This window comes from Gopherus evgoodei, chromosome 2 (genome assembly GCF_007399415.2).
Source record: "Gopherus evgoodei ecotype Sinaloan lineage chromosome 2, rGopEvg1_v1.p, whole genome shotgun sequence".
NCBI classification, from domain to species: Eukaryota; Metazoa; Chordata; order Testudines; family Testudinidae; genus Gopherus; species Gopherus evgoodei.
Window position 1 is genome coordinate 68,865,852 of NC_044323.1, and position 21,201 is coordinate 68,887,052.

At 38.8% G+C, this 21,201-nt stretch overlaps 1 protein-coding gene across 6 annotated transcripts in view; it reads left to right on the plus strand.

Moving 5' to 3' along the window:
- Nucleotides 1-21,201, plus strand: part of KAT2B (lysine acetyltransferase 2B) — a 69,100-nt gene that overhangs the window by 42,156 nt on the left and 5,743 nt on the right. For 2 of the 6 annotated variants that reach the window (XM_030550941.1, XM_030550938.1), the window contains exons 9-17: nt 4,036-4,172; nt 5,835-6,043; nt 6,895-7,021; nt 10,965-11,075; nt 12,777-12,920; nt 16,196-16,310; nt 17,032-17,068; nt 17,314-17,377; nt 17,475-17,559. In XM_030550941.1, the coding sequence (XP_030406801.1) occupies nt 4,036-4,172; nt 5,835-6,043; nt 6,895-7,021; nt 10,965-11,075; nt 12,777-12,920; nt 16,196-16,310; nt 17,032-17,068; nt 17,314-17,377; nt 17,475-17,559 (1,029 nt within the window). The remainder of the gene's footprint in view (nt 1-4,035; nt 4,173-5,834; nt 6,044-6,894; nt 7,022-10,964; nt 11,076-12,776; nt 12,921-16,195; nt 16,311-17,031; nt 17,069-17,313; nt 17,378-17,474; nt 17,560-21,201) is intronic. The other 4 variants (XM_030550942.1, XM_030550939.1, XM_030550940.1 and 1 more) reach the window with 4 other exon arrangements.

Below are 21,201 nucleotides of genomic sequence, written 5' to 3' on the forward strand. Positions count from 1 at the left end.
TTCTTTCTTTTTATATAAAGCATTCTTTTTAAGACCTGTTGGAGTTTTTCTTTACTGGGGAACTCCAGGGAATTGAGTCTGTACTCACCAGGGAATTGGTGGGAGGAAGAAGTCAGGGGGAAACCTGGGTGTGTTAGATGTACTAGCCTGACTTTGCATTCCCTCTGGGTGAGGGGGGAAGAGAGATTGACTCTCGGTAATTCTGTTCTCCAGGCTGGGAACGGGGAGGGTGGAATCCCTCTGTTTAGATTCACGGAGTTTGCTTCTGTGTATCTCTCCAGGAACACCTGGAGGGGTGGGAAGGGAAAAGGTTTATTTCCCTGTGTTGTGAGACTCAAGGGATTTGGGTCTGTGGGTCCCCAGAGAAGGTTTTTGGGGGGACCAGAGTGCCCCAAAACACTCTAATTTTTTGGGTGGTGGCAGCTTTACCAGGTCCAAGCTGGTAACTAAGCTTGGAGGTTTTCATGCTAACCCCCATATTTTGTACGCTAAGGTCCAAATCTGGGACTTGATGCTTATTGGGGCATCATAGCAGAGAGGTCACAGTCCTCTGGCTTCCAAACACAAATAAAAGATAAATTTATAATTAGCCATATAGTGGATAATCTCTGCCCCATGCTATTTGGGAGATTCAGCATTTAACTCATTTTTAAAAACAGTCTTCGGTCTGCCTTTACTACATTACATCTCAGTCTATAATTAACACCAGCATTGTTTCTATTGTATTTTGATTGGGAGTTTTAATATCTTGGTTTCTTAAAGTTACATATGGTTGAAATATGATATATATACTGTCAGACCAGCTGCACTTTTGTTCCCACAATAAATTAAAAAACATCAATAGTGGATGTTTAGTTCTAAGATATCACAACATGTAAGACAGAACTAGCTTCAGTTTTATATCAAGTTTTGGATAAAATTACTTGAGTTAATTTTTTAAAGGGAAATGAATTTAGTGAACCTTTGATGTTTTGAGGAAAATGGCAAAAATATGTAGTATTGGTAGGGCCCTACCAAAGTCACTGTCCATTTTGGTCAATTTCATGGTCATAGGATTTTAAAAATCATAAATGTCATGATTTCAGCTATTTAAATCTGAAATGTCATGGTGTTGTAATTGTAGGGGAACTGACCCAAAAAGGAGTTGTGTGTGTGTCACAAGGTTATTGTAGGGTTGGTTGTGTTACTGCTACCCTTACTTCTGCACTGTGCCGGTGCAGCCTTCAGAGCGGGGCAGCTGGAGAGCGATGACTCCCGGCCAGGAGCCCAGCTCTGAAGGCAGAGCTGCTGCCAGCAGCAGAGCAGAATTAAGGATGGCACGGTATGGTATTGCGTGCAGAGCTGGGCCCTCAGTCAGCATGTGCCACTCTCTGGCTACCCAGCTTTGCAGGCAGCAGTGCAGAAGTAAGGATGACATGGTATAGTATTGCCACCCTTACTTCTGTGCTGCTGGGCGTGGCGCTGCCTTCAGAGCTGGGCACCCATCCAACAGCCGTTGCTGTCTGGCTGCCCAGCTCTGAAGGCAGCGCAGAAGTGAGAGTGGCAATACTATTACCTCCCTAAAATAACCTTCTGACCTTATGCAACTCCCTTCTGGGCCAGGACCCCCAATTTGAGAAATGCTGGTCTCCCCTATGAAATCTGTACAGTGTAGGCAGGGCTGGCTTTAGCAAGTGCAGGGCCCAATTTGTACTTACCCGGCGGCTATCCGGGTCTTCGACGGCCCTTCAGCAGTGGGTCCTTCACTCGCTCTGGCAGTATTCAAGGACCCGCTGCCGAAATGCCACCAAAGACCCAGAGCGCCGCCGGATGAGTAAAAATTAAAAAGGTGTTGGTGGGAGGCCCTCTTAGACGCCGGACCCTCTTCAGTGCGGGGCCTGATTCCAGGGAATCGGGCTAATCGGCCTAAAGCCGGCCCTGAGTATAGGATAAAAGCACACAAAACACCGGATTTCATGGAGGGAGACCAGATTTCACGGTCCGTGATGCGTTTTTCATGGCCATGAATTTGGTAGGGCCCTAACTATTGGCTCCTGAGCGTGTGCAGCTTTTCAGAACTTTTCTGTGAGTGTGCTAATTCACCATTCACTTTATTGGGGTTTCTTTTCATCCCCAAATGCATATAACAGTGTTAGTGCAAGTCTGTGAGGTTGATGTGATTTCAAGATGATGGCAATACAAATATCTGAAGAGGATATTGTGATGAGAGGCAAAATGGTTTTAATGTGAATTTATGGAGATAAAATAGTGCAAGCAAATGTATGTATGTCCTCAAGTCAGTGCTGACATTCCAGCATACAGGCAATGTTGCATTGCTGATGTTTACGTCTGATAATTTGATATAAACAAACATGCAAGTGACATTTTTTTCTATTTCTAAGTTTAAAAAAAATGAAATTATATATAAGCACCAAAATCTAGGACTAATGTTAGAATGCAGACCAACTAAAGCAAGAACATGGTCTAAGTTGATGATTCATAACCTAGTCCCATAGTGCTTAGACACACAACATGCTGCCAACAACAATAGAAGAAGATTAAAGTGCAGATAAAGGCAAACAAGCAATTATTAAACTCACATGGTTGGGATATTCTCTCAAGGACTTTCATATTTAAGCAGTTAATACTGCAAATCAAAATATGTTTATTTTTTAAATGCCAGCCTTGTAAATGCAGCATGGGACCTGAAAGCTAAGCTCTTTTCTTCCTGTCTGTTACAAAAGTAATAGATTATTCAGCTGGAATTTAGCTGCCAGATTTGTGGATGGTACATGAGTGAGAAAAGAATCCAGCTCTGTCTTAAATAGCTATATTGTCTCTAGTGCAGACTAGAGTGAAAATTTGTTTTGGTCAGTAAAGCAATGCAGTGAGTAGCTAGGTTGAGTTAGAGAAGGTGCCATTTTTAGTCACTCCTCATACCATAATTACATGTTAAATAGCAGTGGGAAGAGGTGTAATCATTATGGGACAGGTTTGCGGAGAGAGAATTGTTTTCAGTGCTGTGTGCTTTTATTTGTAAAAGTGGCATCCTGAGGTATTACTCAGAGCCATAAGTAGGTATTTTAGCACCTGGGGTGAGCAAGCATTTTTGCGGCCCCTAGCGATGATGCGCAAGGGAGCATATGGGGTCATGTGCACACTCCCCCCGATTTCTGCCATCGATTTAACACACAGGTTTCCAAACTGGGCGGCATGCCCAGTTTGAAAACCGTTGGTTCCTTCAAGGAGGTAGTGGATTGGACGCTAAATCTTGCCAGGAGCCTGTGGTGGAAGTTGCCCAGCCCGCTCAGGCTCCTGGCTCTCTGTGGTGTGGATGCCGGGGTGCTGGCTGGCTGTCCAAGAGCCTAGCCTGCCCTGCCCTGCCCCCTGGCTGCCAGCAGCAGAGCCAGGAGCGAGCACCAGGGTAGTGGTTCCTGTAGTGTGCCCTGTCCATACTGAACAAGAAATAGAGTCTGAGATTCAATCTCTGAATTGCACCTTGGCAGTACATTGCTGTGCTATCTCTGTTGATAATTTTTCTGCATTTGTAGAACTTTCTTTCATCCTAAACTTTTCAGCTTTTAATAAATAAATGTTTCTTTTCTCAGGTACCCCCCCAACCAACTTTGTCTTTTAATTTTTTAAATCTTGGGAACATGAGCTGCCTGCATTAGTTCAGTGGTAGCTCATTTACAACTTACGCATATAGTGTGGTTTCTTAGCAAGACTTGTAGTGATTTGCTAGGGCTCTGAGTAATGGATTCATGCCTAGTATGGACTTATTAACATAAAGATTGATCACATGTCAGTACTGTGAATTGTAAAATTCACTTTTGGCATTGCTGAAAAAACACCTCAAATCCTAGTTCATTTACAGAAATCAATTACATTAGGAAAGTGATTAACTGCTGACTTGTGCTTGCTCTAATCCACTGCAGCGTTCACTAGGCTAATTTCTTGCTGCTTTTGTCTTATAAATGGAATATGTTCTGTGTCTGTGGCAACCTGTTTGGCCTTTAAATTATCCTTTCTTTTTGTTCTGATTTGACTGTGTAGGAGAGAAGAGAAAGAACACTGAACCTTATTCTCAGGAAGATTCAAAAAGGCCCAGAGTTGTAGGAGATATTCCTATTGAATTGATCAATGAAGTGATGTCAACAATTACCGATCCAGCTGCGATGCTGGGGCCAGAGGTGAGAAATGTAGACCTGGCAATATTGATGGTTCACTTTTGTAACCATTACAACGCAAATAGGATAATATAAACTACTAGAATTTAAGGATCCATTATAATTATCATCCCTTGTTTCTCTTTACTTAAAATGAAGGAAAATATTTGATCTGTTTCTCAAATGAAAGGCATTGTTTGACAGAACAATAAATAGTCAAAAAAATCTTTTGTTATATAATATGTACCACTTACAAAGACATTTTGATACCAGTGGTAGCAAAGAAATGCTTCAGCTACTCAGATTGCTCACAGCTTGTTTTACAAGGTACTTTACTACAGGGCAGTTCTATAATACTTTGTTGTTAATTGCAGATGTTTCATATTTTCTCTTGTTACTTTAAGACATGGGTGAAGTTGGTACAAATCTTGTAGCAGAATATTATATTCAGATTTGAAACTTCTGCCAATCACAGCAGGGCCGATTTTTCTTTAGTGAATATGTAGATATGCTGAAGCTTAAAAATGAAACAACTTCTTTGCTTTTTCTCCTATAGCTTTTTCCTTAACTGAGGGGGGACACAGGAGACTGAATTGCATTCTACCCATTTTCTACATTAGCATACACACCACAACATTGCACACATTTTTGGTTTGCATTGCCAGCTCTTCCTTCTCTTCACTCTCCTCCTGATTATGTTTTGCCAGTCTTTCATATTGGCCAAGTTTCAGCCAGAGGCTGCAGAAGATTTGGAGCTTTTACAAGGTTCTTACCCAAATTTTGTAATCTGATTGATGGGTACGTTCATTGTGAATGTTGGGACAATCAGGATGCAGGGCCTGGCAGTGACTGGATGCTCAGCAGCTAAACTTTGCTCTGGAAAGCAAATAGTGCATGGAAGTCTGGTTGAGTACAAAATAAAAGTTACTGTGGGCACCATTATAATTGGTGCCAATCCTGTTTCTGTAGTGTGTTTGTTCCAACTAACTATGCAAACAAGTTTGTGGCTTTTTCCAGACAGCATTAGAAATATTTTAGTACCCAACACCTATCTTCAACCTTTTTTTCTTTTCTTTTTATCACAGTCTAAAGGATAGGTGTTGGGAGTACCTCAGGCTTAATTACTATGAGTAACTGTGGTGAGCTTTCATTACCTGTTCATTTAATTCACCATGAGAAAGCTAAAAATTTAAATGCAAAATATAGCCACAATTTTAACGGGACCCACAAAAAGCATTTTTTTTCCAGTATTGCTAGAGTAGCAATTAACAGATACTATTTTCAGACTTCCACAGTAGATGTCAATGTAAAAGCAAAAACATTTCGGCATGGTAAGGTGGTATACAAGTAGAAGTTGCTAAACAAATTGGCTGTATTAATTTCCACTCTATTCAGATATAGACACAAAAGTGCCAGATTTTAGAAGCAAAATTAGAAGGAAATGAAATGTTGTTTTCAAATTCTTAAGATAGTTGTGTAATCACGGAAAGTAATAAAATCAAAACTCTGTCAGGCTTATTTGGCAGAGTCACTTTTTATTTAATACACAGAGGCAGCTCTGTTTGTAAAAGGATGAATGGGAGACTTAGAACATTTCATGATTGTCCTGTTGATAGATGTGAAATTAAGACAATATCTCCTTAGACTCTCTCAAATGTATTTTTGTTCCCCTCTTGCATGACACAGACTAACTTTCTGTCAGCACATTCAGCCCGGGATGAAGCAGCAAGACTAGAGGAGCGCCGGGGAGTGATTGAATTTCATGTAGTTGGAAATTCCCTGAACCAGAAGCCAAACAAAAAGATTATGATGTGGCTAGTTGGCTTACAGAATGTGTTCTCCCATCAGCTACCCAGAATGCCAAAGGAGTACATTACACGCCTGGTCTTTGATCCGTTAGTATCTTCTTTCTGATGTATGAGAGTCTGTAATATGCGGTAGATAGACAGGAAAGGATCAATTTACAGGACAAAAGGGACAGAAGGCATGTCTGTTCTATGCTTGCTTTATTATTTCAAACAGAGATTGAGCCTGGCAAATATATCAGTTGCTACTTTCCAAATTTACTGACTATAGATATCATCAGAAGGTGTGAGAAATCTGGAAATAATCTTTATTTTTGCTGTCATAGAAGTTAAAGATTGATAGCACTGGTTATTGGCTAGTGCGGGGAATGGATGCAGTGCAAATTTTCCCAGACTTTGCAGTAAAATTCGTGAACCTTGCCATAAACAGCTAAGAAGGGTTTACTGATGGCAGTCTTGTCCTTTTAACTGCTAGCACATGGTGTAAGTGCTGCTGAAATGGATATTTCTTCTGGTTTTTGCATGCTTTTGAGAATAGGTGCTTAGAAATACCTTAATAATTGACTGCCTGATGACCTATGCTGGAAATTGATCACTTAAGCTGTGTAGAATGCACACAGGGAATCAGGCATCTGGTAGTAAAGGCTAACGGAGCTTCAGGACATTCAGTCTCTCTTATTTAGCCAGGGTAAAGTCATGATAAGAAATGCAACATAACTGTATAACTTATAGTGACAAAGGCAAGAAAACTCTTTGAGACTTTTTACAGTAGATGCAGAACATGATATCAGTTAAATCAGCAACTGTTCTATAGATACAAGCAATTGGTTTAACGAAGACATTTATAATTGCTTTTGGAAAGCAAAGAATAAATTTCTGAGGGAAAGATGGCACCTGTGCTGTGCCCATGAACTAAGGCTGTGATTATTTTATGCATTCAGAAAACACAAGACCCTTGCGTTAATAAAAGATGGTCGTGTGATTGGTGGTATCTGTTTCCGGATGTTCCCATCTCAAGGATTTACGGAGATTGTTTTCTGTGCTGTGACTTCTAATGAACAAGTCAAGGTAAAGAGAATGTTAGAAGTGAATTTATTGTACAGTTGATTGTCTATTTGAGTTATGCGGGGCCAGAACTCACTAATGGATCATAGTCATAATCACCACCTTCTCACTTCCCTTTCCTGTTCAGGAATACTTGGCGATATATTTAACACACAAAGCAATTCAACTGCCTAAAAATGTTATATATCTGAGGGCCACCCCCTTCAGAATAGTTAAAAACATCTTCCATCAACACACTAATCTGTTGGCTCCCATTATTGGGCTCTTTACTCTGCAGTCTTCACTGACTGGCCTTATATCAACTTATTTTAACATTTGTAGTTGAATGAAAATGGGCATTCTGCTTGTGAGGCAGTAATGCTATGGACCACAGTCTTAAATCACTTCAATTAACAATACAATTTTTAAAAGCGGGCATATTCTTGCATCTGGCTATATAACTCTACTAGTGTGTTCTTGAAGGGTATTTAAATGTTAGGCCATGTCTACACTATGGGCATTATAGAGGCACAGCCAGGATGCTGTAACTGTGCTGCTGTGGCACCCATAGTGTAGATGCTTTCTAGTGCGACAGAAGGGGAGTTTCCATTGCCATAGAAACTCCACCTCCCCAAACAACGGTAGCTAGATTGATTGAAGCATTCTTCTATCGACCTAGCTATGTCTGTACCAGGGGTTAGGTCAACACAGCTGTGGAGCTCAGGAGTGATTTTTGATGCCCCCAAGCGCCGAAGTTATATTGACCTAAAATGCCTGAAGAATGAACCTCTCTGCTTAAAGAATGAAGAATGTAAAAGTACAGAACCAGATTTCCTTTTAACAGAGGATTTCAGGTGAATCAAAATTATGGCTGTTTGATTTCAGCCTCTTGCCTTTAGATAGCTCTGTAGCTGTATATTCAGTCAACTGTGGTTATATATGAGAATGAAACTAATTTGGAGTTCACATCACAGAGTTGGCAGAAGTAATGGGCTACATTCAGGCTCTTGGAAACAAAGAGCCAGGGTGGAGGAATAGCAGAGTGGGAGCTGAATGCTTTTACAGCCCTAAGTCTCTTCCCTCAGTCTTGGATTCACTAAACTCCAGATTTAGAGAGAGGGATTCACTCACTCTCTTAGCTGGCGGTCTGTCACAAGGGCGTTCATCCAGCATTTCTGCAGATATTAACAATAAAATATAACAGTCTAGACGTATATTTCTAAGACTAAATAATTAGAAAAATGTGTGTTCACTGTGTAATGGCTTTTGCTGTTTTAGTGCAAAGTTGTGCTGACACACTTTGTGTAACAGTTCTGCTGGGGTATCCTTTCAAAAAACAACCAACCAAATAAAACTAACAAAGGCCGACTGTCAAAAGTAGCTGCTTAAACAATACATGCATGAGCACTTTGGTGCACAATTATCAATTTTACGCTCCTGGCTGCCTGTTAACATACATATACATTTGAGATAACTACATCTGAAAACTGGGCTTCCCATGTTCCTTTCGGTGGAAGGTGGCCACTGCCAGCAGCTCACTCAGAAAATGTTTACAAATGGATCTTAGGAAGTGCTTTTCAGCAGGAAGAGGCTATCTTTATGAACTGTCAGATAGCTGGACTAAGTAAAATAGAGGACATTTTTTTTAATTTAGCTTTTGAAAGTTGAAACGGTTTTGAAGTAGCATGTGACATCTATGTACAAAATGTGTATTGTAGTTTGCATGTCTTAATTTCTCTGTATGAATATTCAGCTTCAGAAGTTTTTGTGAGAATGAATAAAATTTGAATAAAGGAAGAAATAAATGTATATAAAATAAGATAGCCAAATTAAAAATCATCTCTAGGACAAAATGTCCCAGGTATATGTAATTGCCACCATCATTATCGGAATTACTTAAAAAAATTCCTTAAAGCCTCAGATGTGACTTTGGGTTGGCTGTCAGACAAAATAATTTAGAACTCTTGCAATGGTCACTAAACTTGTGACCAGAGAATCATGGGCACTGAAAATGTCATAGTGTATGTCTACACCGCATTTAAAAATCCATGGCTGGCCCATGCTACCTGCCTTGGGTGAAGGGGCTGTTTAATTGTGGTGTAGATGTTTGGGCTCAGGGTTCAGACTGGGCTCTAGGAACCAGCAAGTTGAGAGGGTCCCAGAGCTTGGGCTGCAGACAGAGTCTGAATGTCTGCACTGTGGTTTAACAACCTCTTAGCCTGAGCCTTGCAATCTGGAGTCAGCTGGCATGGACCAGCTGTGGGTGTCTAATTTCAGTGTAGACATACCCATAGTCTCTAACTTACTGTTTGGATTGCTCTGCTACAGAGAAATAAGCTTGACTAGCACTTACATCTCTAGTTTTTAGGTAAAAATGATTTTTCATTACATTTTTATCATGGTTTCTCCTATTTAAATTAAACCCTTGTGAATTTAGAATTTGAACACTGAAAATCCCTTTATAGTGAGCACATCGGAGAATTCTGAAGAACTTTTGGGACCCCTCAACAGTCCGTCAGTTGTCAAATCATGTATTTGATACCTGGTGTATTCTTGGAAGGGTGAAACAAGTATCTTAGTAGCTTACTTAAATTTCAGAAATATGGAATTTCGGACATAATCTGGGGTTGTAATTTTAAATGTGAAGTCTGTAAAAGGGCCCCAAATTTTTAGAAGGTAGCCACTGAGAATAAGTTGATGCACAGGTATTATACTCCACAGTGACAGGCTTTTCAAGCATGTGTCATTATTAAGTATTCTGTATTCAATTTCCAGTATTTATTTATTCATGATATAATTTTGTTGCCATATTCCAGAGGCTATTAAAGATAGTGAATCATAAGTAATGTTGTACTTTCCATTTTGTAATATATTGCTCTATCTTGTGTCAAAGCATAAGAAGTCTCCCAATCTTCCAATGAAATAACGAGACCCCAGATATGTTTCCTAGACATTTTTTAAGACTCCATTTTTTTAATCCATTGCCTCAATAATTGCAGCATAAGCAGGAATGATTAATTCAGTTACATTGTGTGCAGTTAGCATAAAATACTCTGTCTCATTAGTGGGTTTAGTGTGTATCAGTTCCTTTTCATCACAAGAGAAAAATAATAGGACATTTTGGAAATGTAAATGAGCATATTTATTTTCTGTAGGATTATTCACTTTTAGCTATCTTATTGCATAATTCTCTTCTATTTCTGAATCAGACTGGGAATTGTTTTATTTGGAGTCAGGGGACATCTTTATTCATTAATTATTAATTTATATTGTGGTATATAATACCTCTGGGCCAGGTGCTTTGCACATATAATAAAAAGATGGCACCTGCCCCAAAGAGCCTACAATCTTAGCATGTGATGAAAAACAACAGGTGGGTAAAATGAACAAGCAGAGGGGTAGGAGGACAAGGTAACAATGAAACAATCATGATTACCATAATAAACAGCATTCTTAGTACATCAACTGCCTAGCCATTACAAAGTGTTTTGTAAGTGACATGACCAAAGTAAGTCTTAAGGAAGACTCTGTTTCTCAAATACATCATTGAAGCATCCGAACATCTTTAGCTTTGTTAGTCTCCAAGGTTGTGACTCTGTATACTTGATATTTAACTTAAATACAATATATATAGATATATTCACCTTGAATTACAACTACCTGAAAAAATTACCTCTAGATCAACACTCTACTCCCCAAGAGAGCTGAGGTTGTTTCTTTTAGATCAAAAGTGAATCAATAACTAGAAGCTATTCTGTGTCCTCCATTGGGTCCCATGTGACTATGTGATTTTCCAAGTATTTTAAATAGTTCAGTCTTTGCTAATCCTTTCTAAATTACGAACCTTGAGTACAGCTCTGGAGAAATACTCCCTTCAAAGAACAGCCCTCCCTCCATAGCTTCTAGTACATGTGACACCAAAAAGGTTTTCCTCATGAGATGAATTTCCTTAACTATTTCCACATAGGGTTATGGAACTCACCTAATGAATCATCTGAAAGAGTATCACATCAAACATAACATTCTCAACTTCCTCACGTATGCAGACGAATATGCAATTGGCTACTTCAAGAAACAAGTAAGTCAGCCCAAGAAAAATCTTCAGCCAGTGTAAGACATTGAAATGTAGAAACACTACAGCCGTGTCTACAGTTACAAGCTTACAGCAGCACAGCTGTAAGAGGATTTGGGTAGCTGCGTTATGCTGATGGCAGAGAGCTCTCCCATTGACATCATAAAACCAGCTCAACAAGTGGTGGCAGCTGTGTTGGTGGGAGAGCTTCTCCTGCCAACATAACCCTGTGCACACAAGCACTTATGCTGGCAAAACTTGTGGTACTCTAGAGTGGTTTTTTTGCATCCCCTGAGTAACAGACATTTTGCCAACATAAGTGCTAGTATAGGTATGGTCTAAGTAAAATGTATTAGCAGATGTGTAAAATGTGTAGTACCTTTTTATTTTAATGTACGAAATATGTTTTGTGTTAGCCATAGTTAAGGTACTATCCTTATAGAACAGTGTATTTTGAAGGAAAAATTTGAATATATTTGCAAATTACATAATACTCTCAATTAAGTGTTAACCAAGTTCAGCTGTGACTTTTTTAAGATAAATTCAGACTTTCTGATTTCCTAATTGTACGTTAAAAAGCTGTTACCAGTTCCATGCTCTTGATAAACCACTATTTTTAGAAGGAGTTTGAGGTAGGACAGATGTATGTGGGAATACAGTATTCTTACCACATTGAACAGAAATAGATTTAGCGCCTTACCTTGTATCTCTTTTGTGCTCACAAAGCATACTGAAATCAGTGAGTTATGCCAGCAGAAAATTTTAGTCTAGTGTATGGTGACTTTGTGTTTTAATTTTACTTTGATCCTTCTTTAAAATAGATACTAAATAAGAAGTTAGTTCTGCACTGAAGCACCAGTCCTGTTTTGGATCTGCTACCATGGACCCATACACAGTTCTGTTAACTTCAGTGTGAATCCACGTGAGTGTGGGGATCTGTGATAACAGATTCAAATGCGGAATTGGGGCCCTATATTGGCAAATTTAAACAAAAACAAAATAAGTCAGATTCTGCTAGTCTAAGAAAATCCATAAGGAAGTGGCCAAAGGGGAGGAAAACTTCCCCCTCGTTGTTTCATCTGAGAATTGTGGGGGTTGCCCACCTATAGTATGTGTGGGTGTGGTGGGGTGTTCTGTCCTCAGTACATGCAGATTTTATGATATCTGTATGCTGTACTCTCTGGAACTTTCTTTGGTTTTATATTTTGTTTTTTATCTTTTTGCACTTGATTTTTAAGGGGGGGGAAAGGGGTTAGCTGATTAGTTTTTGTTCTTTGGGGGCACAATGCAGCAGCCTTACTTAGGGAAAACTTTCATTGACTTCAGCAGAAGCCTTGCCTGACTAGTGACTGCAGGATTGAGACCCTTTAATGTAATGCTGAAATAGAGCTGAAAGTTGCCTTCATACTCATCTATAAACATCTTACTTTGAATAAAAAACTGTGTCTCCCTGTCTCCCCCACAACATAACTGGTTACATTTTGGAGTTTAGTTTCTACTCCTGATATGGGCCATGATCCTGCACGTGAGTAACTAACTACTTGTGTATAAAGCTACTTATCTTCTAACTAGGGCCATGGTCTGTAGCTCTTTCTTTATATTTTCGATAGTATAATGAATCTGATTGTAATTCATAATTGGTTTTTCAAGTAATGTGAATGTAAAAAGAAAATTGCATTGTACCAATTTGAGTTTATCATTTCTTAGGGTTTCTCCAAAGATATTAAAGTACCAAAAGCAAAATATGTTGGCTATATCAAGGATTATGAAGGAGCCACTCTAATGGGATGTGAATTAAATCCAAGGATTCCCTATACTGAATTTTCTGTCATCATTAAAAAACAAAAAGAGGTAAATAATGGAATAAGATATTGTTTAATAATAACAGCAGCAAATATTAACTAACAGACGTATTGGAGCATGAGCTTTCGTGGGTCAATACCCACTTGGTCGGATGCATGCATGCATCCCGACTAACATGGCTACTCCTCTGATACTTTAATGTTAAACATTGTTTTAAAAAATCCTACACATTTAAAATGACTTATATAAATATTTCTAGAACACTTTAGTCAGCACTCAGACATCTCTCCCCTTTCATGCCCATATCTGGTATTCAAAATATCACACAAACCATTTTTTAAATTAATTAAAACCTATATTTTATTCTGGCCTTAAAATTATCATACATTTACCATCTCTCAGGCATAAATTCTCCTTTCTTACAGTTAACATTGAAAAAATTATTGATATATTACTGATGTCACAAAATGAAATTACTCATTCTGGATGAGCAGGTGTGTGAAATGTTGTAAGGTTGCTTTAATTATTTTTCAAGTGTTTTACATAATCATTATTGCAGCATTCATTAATGGTAACTTTAAGTGGAAAGTTCTTACTTATATCCTTTAACTAGTTCACAATTTTTTCACACAAAAATCCTGGTCCAGCAAAACATTTTAGCATTAAAGTGACAGTTAAGCACTTGCTTAAATGTTTTTCTGAAATGTGGTCCAGCTGGGTAGCCAATGAAACAGAAATGTTCACAAATATGTTTATTTAAAATGCACAAGACTACTGGATCCTTCTGTGATGGAGTCAGATCTTGTGATTTCAGTTTTATTTTGTAAAATAACCTTTGTGTCAAGTAGCCATTTCCTTTTAACAGGAGAACATCCTGCTCTGTTTGACAGAAGCTGTTTCCCATATTAGCCTTCCAAGTTCCAGTTGCCATTAATTGCATTACCTCACAGGCAGAATTTATTTTAAAAGCTGAATGGAAGATGCAGTCTGTTCTTAGAGAACAGAGAGTCAAAACAACTGATTCTGGCCCTAATTTTTTAAAAAATCTCTCTTGATGCCTGTGTGTGTTAAATCTCACATACATTCTGTCTCACTTCCTTTTACTTTCTACAGTTGATGCCAAGTAAAACAACTTCTTGTAAAAAATTCAGTCTTTCTGAGCACATTGGTTTCTAAATGATGTCTGAGAACCTAAAATTGACTAAAGTTGCATGTGTACTTAATAGCTAATTTGGGGATTCTTCAAGTACTAAAGCTTGTAATATATCTATAATAGATCAAAATGAATGGAAATTTAAGATCTAAATCATGAAAACATCATAGTTTTTTCCTTACCGTTGTTTCTTCCTTTATGTGTGTATTCAAGTATAAGGAAAGATAATGTGAATAACTATAGTCATCCCTTCTGATTGTGGTAGTATATTTCGTGACATTGAACAACCTGTATCTGTTTAGATTTCTCTCATGTTTTGCCCTTCTGAGCAAAATGTTGTTCTGCGCAGTAGCTAACTTTCAGAATCTCAGGGCAGCTTGAATTTGACATATATGCTGTATCTTGCAAAACACATTTTTGAGCTAATCAGGCAGCCGGATGAAATTTCTGATTTCTTCTCAATTTAAGTGTCTGTAGGCTATATGCTTTTTTTCCTGCCCTCAGAAAATTGAGCCCAAGGATAAAATTTTCAAAAGCTCCTAAATACCATTTTCAAAAGTGGCCTGATCTGCACACAGATTTTGTACTGATTTCTGATAGAGGTGTGTTCTTTCCCCTCCCAGAGTAGTTATGCTTGAACATCTCTGGTGTGGGTGCAGTTACAATGGTATAAAGATGCCTTATGCCAGAATAGCTTATTCCCCTTCCTACATGGGAATAAACTATTCCGCTATAAGCACCTTCATACTGGTTTAATTGTAGCCATACTACAGGAGTTGTACTACTTTATCTATACCAGTATTGTTAAAGCATACAACTTTTGTGTGTAGACAAGCCGTTAATCACCCTTAAGCCTATTTTCAAAGGTGACTTAGACACTTGCATCATTTAAGTTCTTTTGAAAATTTTACCCCAGGTCTGATTGCTTAGTTGTTTTGTGTGTTTTTTGCTACTCACCTTTGTTTAAAGTGTTTCAAAGGAAGTTAAAGTGTCTTAGTTTGAAATGCTCCATATCCAGATTTTTCTAGTTCTATCAGCTTGTACAGAATTTAAGCTTCCATTTAAAGAATTGGGTTGTACTCCTGGGGCTGCAAAGAAGAAGGTTCTGAATGTGAACCAACACACTGCTGTCTGGTGTAGTCTGTAAATAAATGAAAAACAATAGTTCTGGGAGATATGAAAAATCCCAAATCACCTTGATGACTTGTTGTCTTTGAAGTCTAATTAACATGACTTAAATGTCAACATTAACTATTCCACCATTCATTTCTTCTGTAACATCCAGTAATTCTGGGATTGTGGGTGGAGTGTGAGGATATCACCACTTCCTTCTTAACTTGGCTTTTGCAACATGCTGGTGGTCTAAGCCTCTGGTGTAGCCCGTACTGTAGTTCTTTGCCATTTTATCAGGTGTGTCAGAAATCCCAGGGGAAGGGGAGGGTGGTGCTGGTTGTTTTGTTTTTGAAGAAAATTCTCTCACCCCATTATTAAAGGAAAACTATTGTAATGCAAAAGATATTGTGATTTCCAACTAGTTAAAAAGATAAGTAAATAACCAATATTAAGTGTCCTAAATGTATAAAAGAACAATTAAACAGGAAGCAGTCATCTTGACAATGACATGTTTGAGAGAGAAAGCGTAGCTAAGCATTTTAATGTACATCAAGAGCAGAAAACCACATTACTTAGAACTGAGGTAACCAAAGGGAAAAAAATAGAATAGAATAGAATAGAATTTATCTTCCGATTGGGGCAGTTACCTGACTTTTTATGCATTCAGATTTTGAACTGAATTTGTATCTCAATCTATATAATCAATCTGGACTTCCTTGAGGGGGAGGGGGAAACAAGAATAAAATAGCAGCTCTCATTAATATTAACGTTCCACAGTTTGAGATTTTGAAATGGAACAGGTTTTTCTAAAATCTGGAGTATAAATAATAATCTTATTTAGTAAAACATTTGTTGATGGGTTCAATCCTGCGTTCTTTATTCACTCAAAATGCTCACTGATTTCAATGGGACTCTGTGAGATCAGGATCCTGTTATGTTTCTCAATGCCACAGTTTTCTTTAGTGTCCTACCACTTTGCCTTTGAGCCAGTCAACTGCTTTCCTTGACTTTCAAAGCTAAAACTGTCTCCCCCGCCTTCTCTGCAATATTATTACAGATCATTAAAAAGCTGATCGAAAGGAAACAAGCGCAGATTCGAAAAGTCTATCCTGGCCTTTCCTGCTTCAAAGATGGAGTACGACAGATTCCTATAGAAAGCATTCCTGGAATTAGTATGTACCAACCTCCCTTTATTAATGCAGAGCTACATCAAAACAGCCAAGGCCCAAGATTAGAGAAATTTGAATTTGCCAAGTATTGTCTTTTTAATAGGATTCAATTATCTAGGTTTGTTAATCTGATATAAAACAGGCTGGATCTGTTTCTAGTACCATTATTCACTTCTGGCTTAGAGACTTCCCTAAGGTATTCTAGTGTAGTGCTTCTCTACATACATTTATTTAATTCTGCCTCCTTTGTTTTGCTTCACAGTGCAGATGGCATTTTCCCTCTGAGTCCATCTTACATCTACAATCCTAGACCGTAGTACAGTTCTGTGTTAAATAGATACTGATTTGAATCAGGGCACAACAAAGCTACAACCAATTATTTTTTCAGTTGTCTGTGTAATATATTTTATGTCCATAGGAAATTATTGTGTTGAATCATTTTATATCTATTTTCTTTACATAGAAGAGGCTGGATGTAATGATAAAAGATGGTAAAGAATGTTTAAAAGGCAGTGCATTCCTTGTAGAGCATGTTGCAGTATACTCGAGTGTGGTATGTAGGAAATTAGATGGGATGGGAGCTAGAGTGTTGTAGTTTTATTAGGATTAGTCTTTAGAAAGCTTTTTATTGAGGGAGTACTATAATTTTATTAACTTTTTAGATTCATATTAACTTTCAACCTGAAGTAGTTCTTATATAATGTTTATTTTTATTGGTGTGCAGGAGAGACAGGCTGGAAACCAAGTGGAAAAGAGAGAGGGTAAGTACTGCTTGGACAAAGGGAATCCTTTGAGAACAAACGTCTCTAAATTGAGTAACTTTGAAATATTTCTTTCCATCTATCACAGAACTGAGATAAGGAATCTGCTGTAGAATAGCTCTTGGGTCTTATTTTTCCATTAATGATAAAATGTTTTAAATTTGTGTAAATATGTAAGGTGTAGCATTGTAGAAAATGAACATAAGAGATAAAGCTTATCTTCTTTGTTAATATTTTCTTTCAAGTAAAGAACCCAAAGATCCAGATCAGCTTTACAGCACATTAAAAAACATCCTGCAGCAGGTGAAGGTGGGTATTAGTTTTAGTTTACCTACTTTAAAGATTTTGAAATGATTTCCAATATGGAGTTTCCATATTAGATACCTTACTTTTTTCTTTACCAAAGAGCCATCAAAGCGCTTGGCCCTTCATGGAACCTGTGAAGAGAACAGAAGCTCCTGGATATTATGAAGTTATAAGGTTTCCCATGGGTAATGCCATTAACATTTTTAAAGTATAAACTTAAAGATCTCTCTAGCTGGAGACACATGAGACAAGTATAATCATCAAGATTTATTGTTACAAACATTTTCTAATGTATAGCTTACAGTGTGATAGCTTGCAGCTCAGCAGTGGCAAAAATATATTGCTGTCAGTTGAAATGTATGAATAGCTTGTAACCTCAGTGAAGCATCTATATTATGTACTCCTGTAAGAAAAAACAAAATATGACAGTACCTGAGAGGATCCCAGCAACCTCTTAACCGGGTCTATCCCAGCACCTTTTAGCTGACTGTATGGGTTAAGAAACTATGAAGATATGATCTCACATGAAGGGTAATTTGCCACTGCATATTTTGTTGTATATTTCTATCTAACTTGTTAAAAAACCCTGAGACAAAATTTCCAGACTCACCTAAGTGACTCAGAAGGCTAGGTCCTTTTGTCTGGCTGTGCTGGAAGAAAGACAGGAGGCAATGGGTGTGGTTCCATTAGGCCAAAACTTTGAAATATCTGGGAGTACCCGGCATTAAATTGTACAGTGCACTCATTCTTTCCTTAGTTGCTTCCACATAATACCCAGTCTGGTCCCAGGCATCATGCTGCCGGGACCTCTCCACACTCCCCTCACCTGAGGTGAAAGGGAGTTATGAGAGAAGGGAGGTCAAGACAAAGGAGCCTCAAACCCCCTTCCTCAGCTCCCTTAAGGGATGCTTTCCTTCAAACCCTTTTCTAGTCCATTTTATCCAGTAACTGTGTCCCTTCCATACTGATTACCTGCACTGGACATCTGCTGCAAGTTTTATATACCAGGTTGCAACATTATAACTTACCCCCTTTGTCCTAGACCTGCTGTGAGGAAGGCAAAAAAACCCAACTCACCATAAAAGAGGGTTTCTCTGCGACTGGCTGAGTATAAATATCCCTCTCTTCCCCCCCCCCCCCCGCACTCTCTGGTCAGCAGGAAGGGCAACAGTGATGGTCTCTTGACCTGGCCCCAACTATGTCCTGCCCTCCTGTCTGCCCCTCCTCCTCACTCATTTAACTTGTAATTTAAATCAAGTGCTTGTTTCAGTTTAAGCTCAGCACACGTGCTAATTATCATAACCAGTCTTACAATATTTTTATTTTGAGATCTTGAAAATCAGTGTGTGCATTTGTTGTGACCCAGCTATCGTTCATGCTTCTATTGCAACACAAGTGGTAATGAGAAAAAAATTGAATTTTTACTCTGCCTTTGGCTGCTATGTTGTAAATCATAGTGATTCCATCCTGTTCTAAACAAATGCTTATTTGCTTTGTGGCACCACAGAACTAAAACTGAATCAAACCCTGCATTCATTGCCTTACAAATCATTCCTCCCTCTCTTACTGCTTCCAGTCATGGCATTTTCTCTTGTGATCGGAAAACAGAACACAACTTCATTGAGACCACTGTTGGTATCTCTGTGAATCAGCCCTCTAATCAGCCCTCTGTTTGGCTACACCGAAAGGACAGGAAACACTGGATGTGGTTTAATTTAGGCTGCAACTTTATTATTAAGTGGCTAGTAGCACCCAGCAGATAAAAGTGTACAGTGCAGGTAACTTTATGACCATTTCAATATCTACATAGGCTGGGGAGGAGGGCTTCCGTCAGACCCCCTACCTTTTATCCTGGTCCCCAGCCAACTGACTGCTCGGTCCTTACCATCTTCCCACCTCGAATGAGGGTTAAAGTGGGCTATAAGGGGTGGGGATGTTGGCTCCCTGCCATGCCAATCATGGGCTCCTTCCCTTCTGCTCCACCCCCATTTCCGCTCCTTTAACAAACACCTCCTTCAAATCCTTTAGCAAACCATAGATCTGATCACTGGATTCCCTCCCTGCAGAGTATGGCCCTGGACATTCGCCCCAGGTTTACAGAATGAGTTGCGACATCACAGCCTAACTCCTGTTCTATGCTCACTTCAGCTAAGCCTCCCCTCCCCCAAAAATGTGCTGTGGGGAAAGTCAACCCCCTCACCATTCTGTCTTGACCAATCTGGAGGTGAGGGAAGAATTCTTTCTCAGCCCTCCCCACCCCGTCCACAATAGATCCTAACCAAACTTGATATTTCACCACTTTTATGGCTGGAAGGGTGGGTGCTGCTCTGCCTGGTCCAGATAAAAGAGATCTTTTCCTGCTTGGCTTGCATCTATGTACTCCCCCTCTTCTGGTCACCTGCGGGGGATGAGTCAACGTGTCCAGGCTAACCTGCTCTGAATCTGCAGCAGCGTCCATGCCTCTGCTCTTAAAAAGGTATAGTGCTTTCCCCCAGAAAGCCAGACAATGCCCCTGCCATCACATGCTTAAGGTGTGGTGTGGTCATTCTAAAGAGTAGAGATGGCGATACCTAGCTTTTCTGTGGAGTCCTTGATTAGTTACTAGGAGCATACCCACCAATCTGCCTTAATGATTATTGTATGGAACTAATCCTTGCCATATAGGAAGTATATGTGTTTGAATAAAATAATAATCACCTTCCAGTACCCTCTTAAAGCAAAGGTATTTCATTTTCTCTTCTCTACCAGTGAAGAAAATGAATGCCATATTGCCATATGGCTGAATATTAAGAACCTGCTTTGTGCACAGAGTTTAGGCTACCATTTACTCAGAACAGTTTTATGATTATAAAGAACACTTACTGCCTGGATTGGCAAGCTCAAAATATAAATATTATCCTTCATTTTTTAAAATGTTCGATGCTGTGGCTAAAATAAACAAACAATCTCTGTCATTTTAAGGTGAAGATAAGTTTATCTTCTCAATTAGATCATCCAACACCAAACAACCGAAAGCTCAGAGTTTTTGATTTGTGAGCCTGCACATTGTAGTGTCCTCCTTCTGACTGCCAATATACTGACACTTAAAAAAAAATCATGTGATCGAACATATCAACAATGATAAAAGATAAACAGCCCTCAGCTTTGTGTTTTTCTTGTGTGGGATGAATGTGTTTTGCCAGATTTCTCCATTCTTGCGTTATCAAACTTAAAACACCCATAATAATGTTTTATCTTTAAAAAGTTCCTGTGCAGCCTAAATTGCAACGCATTTTATGGGTGTATAGCCATAGGATTTCTGACTACATCCAAAGGCAGATTTTCTCTGAAAGTAGTCCCAAAGGTAGCTAACTAGCCCGGGTTTATCTAGTTTCCACTGATATTCCGAGTGCTTTTGCAGCTACTTATTTTTCTAAACTTTATCATGTCTAAATGGTGCCTTCTTAGTTCATGTGATTTTTTTTTTTTCCTGTTCACCTGTCGTAGTCCAAGGTGCATGATTAAATGGAAGACACCTGTAGTTTTCCTGGCCATAGCTAGGCTTTGATGATAACGTCCCTGTCAGATGAATGGGAAGAATCTACACAACTGTTGGAGCTAGATTATGCTGTTTGATTCCATAAGACAAGAACGTTATGGTTAAACTAGTACAACCTGTTAATCTTTTTCTATATGCATCCTTTGTAGAATTAATACCATTTATGTTTTTCCCCAAATCAGTCTGAATCCTAAAGGTACAAATCATCCCCATGTGAGCTGAGCATAAAATTAGCTTGAGGCCTACATTTCACAGTGCTACGGCCGGGCCTGCACACACAAGTTGCGCT